The 12,906-nt window shown below is 39.4% G+C and overlaps 1 protein-coding gene across 1 annotated transcript in view; it reads right to left on the bottom strand.

The window, feature by feature from the left end:
* Positions 1-12,906, bottom strand: part of LOC130071818 (ryanodine receptor 3) — a 248,526-nt gene that overhangs the window by 161,108 nt on the left and 74,512 nt on the right. The window contains exons 22-27 of the mRNA XM_056236709.1: positions 11,328-11,432; positions 6,629-6,732; positions 3,346-3,429; positions 2,174-2,333; positions 1,791-1,938; positions 350-552 (exon numbers count right to left, since the gene is read on the bottom strand). Coding sequence (XP_056092684.1) covers positions 350-552; positions 1,791-1,938; positions 2,174-2,333; positions 3,346-3,429; positions 6,629-6,732; positions 11,328-11,432 — 804 coding nt within the window. The remainder of the gene's footprint in view (positions 1-349; positions 553-1,790; positions 1,939-2,173; positions 2,334-3,345; positions 3,430-6,628; positions 6,733-11,327; positions 11,433-12,906) is intronic.

Genomic DNA, 12,906 nt, shown 5'->3' with positions numbered 1-12,906 from the left:
TTTTCATTTAGGCTATAACACCTGTCTTAAAATGTAAGGGATACTGGAGCTTGGTTGGGGTGGTGGGACTGCTAGCGGTGGGCGCCGGAAAAATTTCCCTTATTTTCAAATCCAAAACTTGACAGGTATGAACGCAAGTGAATCAATCAAAACTAACTTTATCTGGACAATAACTTTATTCTAGAGCTGCTGTAAAGCCTAAACACTCTCTGTTACTGTAATCTCCTGTTATCACTGTAAAGCTGCTGTGAAACTCTATACTGTTAAAGCGCTGTATAGATGAAGGGACTCGACCCTGTGAGAGATCAGAAACGCTTGATCCGGTTCTGCGCGGGTCTGAACGGCTCACCCGATGGCCATCGAACACATAGGCCTGGTCGTCGGTCCCCAGCTCCAGGTCGGGTTTGCAGCCGGGTCGAGCCCAGCCCACACGCATGTCTCCACCCGTCACCACCTCGAACTCGAAATACCACTTCCCCGTCTTCACCGCGTACGTTCGCTCCACACGGAAGAAGCGGATCTTATCGATGCTCAACCTCTCCACCACGTGCCCTGCGGAGAGAAGGACGGCGAGAGGCCGGGGACACGAGCACAACAACTAGCATTAGCATCCGTTACAAACGTCTTTTCTAACCCTAACAAACACGTATCCATTACTTCAGTGAGCTCATTGTTTCTGCCTTAAATTATTACATTGTTTAAATTACTACATTTTTCGCTAACTGTGATTTGTATATGTACATTTCTGCATAACTCAGACAGTGTCCTCTGATAACACATCTCTGTAAACTGTAATGTGGACTTTCTGTAAAGCTGTTGTGAAAAGCGCTGTACAAATAAAAGTGAATTGAACTGTTACTGTAACATCAACACCCAAAGTTTGCTCTCTTTTACTGTTCTTGTGAGATGAAGCAGCACGACTGAGATGAACTTATAGCCCATTACTATTGAATTGGAAAAAATGACTAATTATAAATATTTCCTACCATGTTGTTTTCATTAGTTTATCTGCAGTAAACAGTGCTAGTCATCACTAGTTAGTCAGAGAAACACCATGTGTCCACATATCATATCAGATGTTTCTTTTTCATAGCTTGTGACAGTAAGTTCTGGTAATTAAACTATAAAAGAAAAATAATCCTTTAGCTTGTTAGTATGGAATGCCAAAGCAGGCAAAATAAAAAAAGAACTAAATACAAAAATAAAGAATAATAAATAAACAAACAAACAAAGGAATGTAAAAAATAAAATAATAAATGAATGAACATAAAATAAATAAATAAATAAATAATTAACAAAAAACGTATAAAATAAATATACAAAGAAATGTAAAAACAATCAAATAAACAATAATTAATTATACACAGAAATGTAAAAAAAGGTATAAAGAAAAGTAAAATAAATTAATAAACGTAAACAAATACAAATAAATATATACACACAAAAATGTACAAAAATTAAACAATACACAAAGAAAATGTAAAAAGTTTAAATTAATACATGAATACATAACAGAAATGTAAAATAAATAAACAAATATACAAATAAATGTAAAAAAAATTAATAATAATAAATGTAAAAATTAAACTAAAATATACAATATACAAATAAAATGTTTATATTGAGAACAAAGTTGAATAGAAGAGAAGCAGCATTCATCGTAATGAAAAGTTCCAGATTTTTGAGAAATAATGGTTTATTATTTCTAATTAACTGAGACGTAATAAAAAAGTTCCAGATTTCTGTGAAACAATGGTTAATAATGAGTAATTTCTGTTCTCGTTCCTCACCCCCGTCCTGGTCGGGCGGCTCCACGTTGTACCCGTATCCGATCAGCGTGCGAATGGCTTCCCGGAGGCTGTCGTGGTTCGACTTCTTCGTGCGCTCGTCGAGTAAAGCATACGGCACCAGACGAGGGTTACGCTTGCTCTTCACGTCCTACACAGAGAGAGAGAGAGAGATGCGCTGTCATTGGCTCTGAGGGAAAAACACCAGAGGCTGAGATTTGTTCCGATTGGACGCTCAGCGCTTCAAGCTAATTGAGGAATTAATTGGCCGTTTGTCTTCTTCATCATGAGGCCTTTGCGAAAGTGATGTTTAATTGTGAGGCTGTTCTACAGGGACACGGGGAAATCGGCTGCTTTGGTATCCCAGAATCCCCTGGGCTTCACACCTGCTGTATGCCGTAGGTCCAGCCCTGTTTGATCCGGTCTTTGGCCCAGACGTTGTGAGCGTTCTCGGCCAGTTTGTCCACCAGCAGCTCCTGAGCGTTGCTCAGCTTGACATCAGTCAGATCCAGCGGCGTGGGTTTATATCCGTTAGACATCATGTAGCTGAAGAGAACACACACACACACACACACACACGTTAGTCAAACAACAACAGTTCCCTTCCCTTCTAGTCAACATTTACAGTGATAGAAAAATCACTGCAACTTTTAATTCACCAGACAAAAAAATCTGAGGTTGTAAAGAAGGGTTATTGTTGTTAACTAACTCACTTACTAACTAACTTAATTGAAATAAAGCTGAAATAAAATAAAATATAAATATTTGATTGAAAAAATTACTTGCATTGAACTAAAATTAGAAGTGCTGCCTTGGCTAAAGCCCTAAAATTACTGGACTGGAAATAACTAACTAAATCTGAATTAAAAATTAAACCTAGTGATTAAAAAAATAACAGAATTAATAAAAATGACAAAAGCACATAATAAAATGTTCATAAGATAAAACTAAAATTAAAATTAAAACTGAAAATATAAAATTAAAAGTTAATTAAAAATATTAATAAAAATTATAATAGTATATAAATACAACTCAGAATGGTTATTACAGTTAACTAAAATGATTTAAAAAAAATCCTAATATAAATAAACCTGAAATAAAATAAATATTAAATAAAAAAAAACTAGAAGTTCTGCCTTGGTTAAAGCAGTAAAATTACTAACAGCACTGGAAATGAATGAATTCATTAATTAAAAAAACTAAATACAGATTAAATAAAATGAAAATACTGAAACCATGAAAGCTGATCAAACTATTGATAAAAACGGTCTCATTATACAAATAATACTAAAATAAGGCTGTTGTGAGATGAAGAGTAATGTTATTAAACCTGCTGGAGGAACATGTGTTTCCTCTTCCCTAAAACGCTTCAATGGCTCATATAAATATAAGCAGATAATCAGTGATGATGGATATAGATCAGCTTCATGTAAGAGACTGCCATTGTTCACAGAGCTTTATATGAGACTGTAATGAATGTGCTGTTCTGAAATGAGCATCTGGTGTGGCAGCGCACCATCTGTGGCCTGCGATGTCTCATACATCACTTCACACTCACTTCTTCGGGAGTTTGAGTTTCTTCAACTCCTCTTCAGCGTTGACTTTCACCTGGACCACGTGACAACCTAAAGCCAGAAGAGTCCTAAAACACACACAGAAAACACAGCATGCCGAATAAAAACTGCACGGGGACATGTGAGAGGTGTTTGCAATCACAAAGCAAGAGCGTACGTGGTTGCCAGGGTGTTGCTATGTGGTTTTTTACAGGTCCAAGTCAAACAAGTGGTAGCCAGGGCGTTGCTAAGTGGTTGCTATGTGGTTTCTTGGAGGTCCAAATCAATCGAGTGGTTGCCAGGGTGTTGCTATACGGTTGCTATGTGGTTTCGTACATGTCCAAGTCAAAGGAGTTGTTGCCAGGGTTTTGCTATTTGGTTGCTAGGTGGTTTTGTACAGGTCCAAGTCAAAAAAAGTGGTTGCCAAGGCATTGCTAGGTGGTTTCTAACAAGTCCAATTCAAACAAGTGGTTGCAAGGGTATTGGTTAATGGTTGCTAAGTGGTTTCTTAAATGTCCAAGTCAAAAAAGTGGTTGCCAGGGCGTTGCTATGTGGTTGTTAGGTGGTTTCTTACAGGTCCAAGCTTGCAGGTCCAAGTCAAAAAAGTGGTTGCCAAGGCATTGCTAGGTGGTTTCTTACAGGTCCAATTCAAACAAGTGGTTGCAAGGGCATTGGTTAATGGTTGCTAGGTGGTTTCTTAAATGTCCATGTCAAAAAATTGGTTGCCAGGGCGTTGCTAGTTGGTTTCTTACAGGTCCAAGACAAAAAAGTGGTTGCCAGGGCGTTGCTATGTGGTTGTTAGGTGGTTTCTTACAGGTCCAAGTCAAAAAATGGTTGCCAGGGTGTTGCTATGTGGTTGCTAGGTGGTTTCTATGAGGTCTAAGTCAAAAATGGTTGCCAGGGTGTTGCTATGTGGTTGCTAGGTGGTTTCTTACAGGTTCAAGTAAAAAAAGTGGTTGCCAGGGCATTGCTATGTGATTGTTAGGTGGTTTCTAACAGGTCCGAGTCAAAAAATGGTTGCCAGGGTGTTGCTATGTGGATGCTAGGTGGTTTCTATCAGGTCTAAGTCAAAAATGGTTGCCAGGGTGTTGCTATGTGGTTGCTAGGTGGTCTCTTGCAGGTCCAAGTTAAATGAGTACCTAATGAAGCACTCATTTGAGCACCAGTAATATAGTGATGTTTGACTTAAACAGCACTACTAACACTCCCTGTGTTCTGACACATTGCACTGGAAACGGCTGTACCAGCAAAGAGGGAATAACAGTGTGTGTCATTAGAGGTTAATGAAGGTTTGGCAAAACTCATATGAAGGTTAATGATGAAGTTAAGCACACCCCACTCTCAAATCATAAACAGACATAAAACAGAGCCGAGAGCAGTCCTTATGGGACCCAGTACAGCCGACAGCACAGTTAGCAGCACGAGACTTAACACACCCTTTCTGAGAGTAAAACACACACATATTTCACACTTCTTCAAGATGGATTCTGGGTCTGTATAATTTCTGATGCTGTGTTTTTATGGAAGTGACATTTCCAGTCTTTGGAGAAAAAGTTGGATACACGCACGCACACGCACGCACACACACACACACACACACACACGCACACAGACACACACACACACACACACACACACACACACACACACACACACACACACACAGACACACAGATACATAGACATACACACACACACACACACACACACATAATCACATACTGACTCAAAGACATAATCACACACTCACACACACATACATACTCACACACACACACACATACATACAGACACACATACTCTCACACACACACACACACACACACAGATATTCACACGCTAACACACACACATACTCTCACACACACACACACACAGACACACAGATAGACACTCTCACTCACACACACACACACACACACACACACAGATAGACACTCTCACTCACACACACACACACACACACACAGACACACAGATACATAGACATACACACACACACACACACACACACACACACATAATCACATACTGACTCAAAGACATAATCACACACTCACACACACATACATACTCACACACACACACATACATACAGACACACATACTCTCACACACACACACACACAGATATTCACACGCTAACACACAGACATACTCTCACACACACACACACACAGACACACAGATAGACACTCTCACTCACACACACACACACACACAGATAGACACTCTCACTCACACACACACACACACACACACACACTCACACAGATAGACACTCTCACTCACACACACACACACACATATAGACACTCTCACTCACACACTCACACACACACACACACACACAGATAGACACTCTCACTCACACACACACACACACAGATAGACACTCTCACTCACACACTCACACTCACACACACACACACACACACACACAGATAGACACTCTCACTCACACACACACACACACACACACACTCACACAGATAGACACTCTCACGCACACACACACACACACACACACACACACAGATAGACACTCTCTCACACACACACACACACACACACACACAGACACACAGATAGGCACTCTCACACACACACACAGATAGACACTCTCACTCACACACACACACACAGATAGACACTCTCACTCTCACACACACACACACACACACACACACACACACACAGATAGACACTCTCACACACACAGATAGATAGACACTCTCACTCACTCACACACTCACACCCACAGATAGACACTCTCACTCACACACTCACACACACACACAGATAGACACTCTCACACACACACACAGATAGACACTCTCACTCACTCACACACTCACACACACACACCCACAGATAGACACTCTCACTCACACACTCACACACACACACAGATAGACACTCTCACTCACACACAAACACACACACACACACTCACACACACACACACACACACACACACACACACTCACTCACATACTCACTCACAGACATACACAAACTCACACGCATATTTACACACTCTCACACAAACACATACTCACATACTAACAAACACAGACACACACTCACACACAGATACACACACTCACTCACACACACATATACATACTCACATACTAACAAACACATACATACTCACACACACATACATACAGACACTCACACTCACTCACACACACACACACACACAGAGATAGACACTCTCACTCACACACACACACACACACACACACATATAACTAACACACGTGTGTGTGCTGGTCTTACTTCAGTGTTTCTGTGGACATCTGTAAGTTATAGTTCCTCTCGGTTTCTGGCAGTTTGGAGAAATCCACGAGACACGGATGCTGACGCTTGTTATCCTCTCTGATCTGAGGAACGAACGCGCATGAATCAGCAAAACACACAGCGGCGGGAGAGAAGAACACACACGTGATGAACGTCAGAAAGCATCTGGATGGGAGGAACCACAGTAGACCTGGCGCTTCCCGGAGATCATTCCTATCCGAGAGAAGCGCAGGATGACAGACTGCACAGATGATCCCTCTACCAGATGCATTGTGGGAACGCCATGATGTCGCAGGTTTGAGAGCTGATGAGTCTTTCATCAACCATAAACATGCTGCACATCTCCATAGACACACACACACACACACACATGCACGACTTCAAAGGAATTCATATTCATAGTATAACTAACTGATGAGAACTAAAGTTGATCTGAATAATGAAACTTATCATTTATTTTCCTGTTTATTAATGTGAAGCTGCTTTGAAACAATCTGTATTATATAAAGCGCTATAAATGTGCGTGTAAGACAACTTTTCCTGGAGAAAGAAAAAGCTTTCTGGTTTATTTGACTGGGAACCAAAGAAACAAACCTTTATAAAACTGGCATGTTGCGTTGAGTTTGAGTTGATCTCTTTTAATGTCACTAATATTAAAGATGCATTGAGGCATATTTACTGTATGAACCCGAAACTGCAAAACGACAGATTCAGATCAAATGAAATTATGCAAAACTGCAAAACTAACACAAGTGAAAGAAACAAAATGCACCACAAAGGGTTAAAATTATGATAATAAATAATGCATAAAATACCAGAAAATAACAATAAATAGAGATCAGATTAATGTAATTTAATTTGAATAATTAACCAATATTTTAATTTAAATAACTGTATTAAATTAAATTATTGCTCAATATCTGTGGGTGACATTTTTATAAGGGTTATTAATTTATGTGATAATGGAAACACTTTATGTTACAGTGTCATTGTTACATGTAGTTACTATAGTAAAACTTAAAACTTATACATAATTACATGCAACTAACCCTAATCAAACCATATAGTAAACAAAAGGAAGTTAGTTAATATTACTCAGTACTTGTATAATTACAGTGTAAGAAAGACACGTTAAAATAAAGTGTATCTGTTTATTTATTTATTTAACAGCGACCAGTAGAACTTAAAATAATCATTAAAACTAAAAAACGGTGTACAGGTGAAACTCGAAAAATTAGAATATGGTGCAAAAGTTCAGTAATTCAACTAAAAGGTGAAACTAATATATTATATAGACTCATTACATGCAAAGTGAGATATTTCAAGCCTTTATTTGTTATAATGTTGATGATTATGGCTTACAGATATGAAAACCTTTTCACAATATTCAAATTTTTCGAGTTTCACATGTACAATATTTGATAAGTAATAATTTGATATTTATTTGTTGCCATGGCTGCGATTAGTCGACTAATTCCTTAAATGAACGACGAGGACAGCGCTGGAAGAGCCGGAGCGAGGGCTCAGATCCACAGCTCTTGGCTTACACTGGATCCGTTCACACACACACACACACACAGATTCTGTTTCAGTCGGACTGAACTCATTCTGATGAATCTGATGTAGTGTTTACATGAGCGCTGAACATGTGATCGGGGTGATGTGTGCGTCTATACGTCACAAGCCTCACATCAGAATATATATATTCACGCGCAGTTTCTGCTGTCGGCGCATAACAACCATTCTCTTACACTAGTTCTTTATTTGTCTTAAACAGCAGACTTAATATTTATCCATTTCTGGTCATGATTTGGAGACAGTGGGTCTCATTCATGAAACATTCGTAAATATACGAGTGATTTGCGTGTAAAGAGACCTTCCCGAAAACTCATCTCCTGATTCACAAATACTTCATAAACGTCAGATGTGAGAGTGAAATGTGTGTGTGTGTGTGTTAATGAATTCCAATCAGTGTAAATGGGACGAGCGTGCACACTCATTCTCAATTACCATAAATCCCGACAACTATATATGGGCATCATATTACGACTCCAAACGAAGGATTTTCAACATGTCTTCTCAAAAGCGAATGAAAAAGAAACATTTCTCAGATGCAGAAATCGAAGTTTTATTGTCAGAAGTTCATTCAAAACACCACATTTTATTTTCAAGCGTACATAGCGGCGTATCAGGTCCTAAAGAAAAGAATTACAGATGCAGTTAATGGAGTTTCATCTGTTTATCAAACAGTCCCAGAAGTAAAAAGAAAAACCGTATGTAATTACTATATATAATATTTTTTCAAAATGGTGTGTAAATATGTACCCGATTAAGGTGAATTCAAATGCAGCCTTAGTTATTAATGAGCTAAACGTTCGGGTGTTAAGCGCACTATTTGCGCGTGGCTGGGAGCAGGAGTAGATTTCTTTCGTACATACTAACATTTGGAAAATACGAACATTTTAATGAATCCGAAAATTTACGCCAGAACCACTTTACACACGATTTACACAAAAATTAGTTCTGCTCGTGTTTCATGAATGAGCCCCAGTGAGCGTATGAACCGCTGTGCCGTGATGCTAATGTCGTCTGTGGATGAAGCCAGCACTGGTGGGTATGGAGCTAGAAATGTGTCTTTATTACATGTGAGAAAATAAATGATCTGAGAGAGAGAAAAAAAGTTTGAGAGAAAAAGTTATCACACTGATAGCAAACAAGCATTTCATGAGAGAAAAAAAAAATATTTGAGAGAAAAAGTTTTCATATCAATAGCAAAAAATAATATTTGAGACTAAAAAAAAAGTTTTGAGAGAAAGTATTTTCTCATAGAACATAAAAAAAAAATATTTCTGAGAAAAAAATCTCTCTCAAAATACTTTGAAAAAAAAACTTAAATATATATATTTTTGCTATCAGTGTGAAAACATTTTGAGTGTTTCTCTCAAAGCGCTTTTCTTCGCTCTCAATGCAATTTTTTGCTCTCGTGTCAGGATTTAGCTTTCGCTGTGAAAATTGTGTCATGGGCGGGGCCACGGTCTTTTTTTCCTATTGGAACGTTCCTATTGGCCAGTCGGGTGAGCATCGTCTTGTCTTGGGAGTCGAACTGAATCATTACACCATTGTTCGGTTCACCTAGATAGATGCCTCCTCTGCCTTAGTTGAGCACAGACACTCCAATATTATTTTTTCTCTCATGAAATGCTTTTTTGCTATCAGTGTGATAACTTTTTCTCTCAAACTTTTTTTTCTCTCTCAGATCATTTATTTCCTCGCATGTAATAAAGACACATTTCTAGCTCCATAGGGTGGGCCGTTGTCCAGAATTATATAATGATGGGACACACATTTATACGACACTTTATTCAACAGCTCGTTCCGCACGTCATTACGCTATTTCTCCATCAGTGCACATGCGCAGTAGGCCTGGCGTCCTCATACTCAGATTAGTCAGATTGGATCGACCGAATCCCATAGGAAGGACGGCAAAAACATCTTTCCGATCGGCAAATGCCTTGATCGCGCTTCTCTGTTCCTCTTTTATTAAATGAATGCGCTGTCTAGATCTTCTATAACAGACGCGATGGCTGAATCTACATCTCAGTTCTCCAGCGGCGGCCATCTTTGTTGTAAACGAACTCAACCCAAGCGCTCTTTGGTGACGTGATGATTACGTTACGGTTGATCATCTGTCCATCATCGTATAAAGACAATCTGTATGAGCTCTGGTTCGAGCATACTTGCTTCACAACGGATCAAGTCCAGACCGAACGTCCCGACCTCAGATGTTGTGGGCGGGGCTTAGTGCGGCTGGCATCCGGGCTACATGCGCAGACTTTCAGTTTCGGTTTCCGATCCGATCAAGCGTTTAGATGTTCTCTCGATCGCATTAGAGAAGGAATAAACCGACCCTTTCAATCCGATCGCAGCTTCAGTCGATTAATGCGTTTACATGAAGCTTTCAGTCCGACTGAACCGTCAACTAATGGATTATTTGGTTGCATGTATACATAGCCAGTGTGTGTGTGTGTGTGTGTGTGTAGCCGGTGTTTTACAGCTGAAGCGTTCTTGGATCGCACCGATGGCTCTGATTGACAGCTCTTGATTCACCAGGAGCCACAGCTGAAACAGCGCTGGAAGATTTAAAGCAGGACTAAATCTCCCTCTGTGTGAATATAGCCATCGGTGCCAGAGCGTCAGGGTCAGCTAACGAGCGCTCATTAAAACACACATTAAACTCTGCGCGTCCAGCTCATGCCAAACTTCCCTGAGAGTAAAACAGCTGCTCGTCTACACACCATAATGAAGCATGACGTAGAGACAGACACACACCTGTGCATTTGATACCCAGTTTCTTAAAGGGCCCAAAATGTTTCTAGACAGCCATCTTGAGAATCACTGTGACGTACACATGTCAGTCAGAGAGTTAAAATGGCTGCCGGCCCCTTATTTCTGAGTAAATCAATCACATCAATGACACTACATGAACATGACGGGTCACATGACACGTGTGGATGTTATGACCGAGTCACTTACCCTCTGTTTTAATCGAAGAGCAAATTATAAAAGAGAAAGCAAAACAAACGACGGGAACAGGTCACATGATACACGACTTCTGCAGTCATTTGATATCAGCATGTGTGTGTGTGTGTGTGTGTGTGTGTGTGTGTCGGGATGGTACCTTCCCGTAGGACCAGCCCAGCTCGATCTTGTTGGTTCCCCAGAGCTCGTGGATGTTCTCCGCCAGCCGATCCCGAACCTTCTCCAGATGAGGAGGCATCCCGATCTGAACACACACACGGGGACACACACGGGGACACACACGGACACACACACACACACACACACACACACACACACACACACACACACACACACATCTATGGGCGACCGTCATAACAACATGCGTCATTAACATTTGAATATAAATACAACTTTCTATAAGTAATATATTCTTTATCATATTAATTGAAAAGCAAATCATGGAATATTGTAATTTAACCCTTTGGTGCTCCCCATTTATGGCACACACACTATTTTTTGGCAAGATACTTTTGTTTACAGTTTTTTACAATCACTTTGCTACTATTTTCAGAACCTTGATGTCATTTTTCAAAACTCTAGACACAAAACTCAAAACGGTTATCACTTGTAACACAGGCTGTCTAATGTTCAAAACATTGCATTGTGCATTCACATCTTTAAAGAAATCTTGCACTTGCACAATCATTGGTTCAAAAAACAAATTAACTGTGAAATACCATTGAAACATAACTATAGATCACCCACACACAAGCAACCGATAGTTTCACTCTGTCATTGTTCGTACAATCATTAAATATTGTAGAGCAAAATAGGTGATACAGGTTTCATTATGGTACTACATGTATAGTAAATACATCTCTGTGAAAGTACTGCAGTAGTAGAGAGAATATTACAGACACAGTGGAATCATTGTGAACAAAGTTTGTAATATATTGATGCAAAACGCTACAGTACAATCACAACATGGTTTTTTGAATCAAAGCAAAAATAATTAGCTATGAAATAGAAAAGAAAAGACAGTACTGTAAAACATCAAATGCAGTGTTCCTCAACTTGCTGTAAGAAACTAAACAGGAGTGATTACTGTACTTCTACACTGTCATCAACTCTGTGTTGTGGATTTGGCCACAGGTTCTCATCTACATCACAATGGATGTTGGAAAATGACATCTTGGAAAAAACCTTTGGCATGGCGAGTCCAGGCCTGACACTGCTCTGCTGTGATTGGCAGAATTGGACACGCAGTTACAAGGGCCTGCATCTATACAGTACTGTACTGTCAATACTGTACATAGTCTGAAAAGGTGGTACAGTATTTGGCACCATAGACACAGTGTCTGATGAAGCATTACAGTATGATAAAATATTAGGCTACATCCATGGATATTGTAGTCTAATTGGTTCATGCCATGCTAATTGGTGACAATGAATCTCATTATCTTGAAACTTTCATGATTTACTGTAAACATGGAAGATTGTGTGTCTGTTTCCATACAACTATGCATTAAGAGTAATGCAACAGTTACTTATCATTTTGAGCAGTTGTATCAATTGATAGTTAGATCATTGTAAGGAAATGAATAGACACTCATTTGAAATGTAATGTGTGAATTGCCTTTTGAAATAGTAGTACTTTGATGTTAAGTTGTGTCATATTGAACAGGTGATCTTTGTTGAATGAACAAATGATCTAAGTTTTATGTGTATTGTATCCA

This window comes from Rhinichthys klamathensis, unplaced genomic scaffold (genome assembly GCF_029890125.1).
Source record: "Rhinichthys klamathensis goyatoka isolate OS25496 unplaced genomic scaffold, OSU_Roscu_1.1 h1tg000462l_1, whole genome shotgun sequence".
NCBI lineage: Eukaryota > Metazoa > Chordata > Actinopteri > Cypriniformes > Leuciscidae > Rhinichthys > Rhinichthys klamathensis.
The sequence above is the reverse complement of the archived record's forward strand: the minus strand, read 5'-3'. Positions and strand labels throughout refer to the sequence as shown.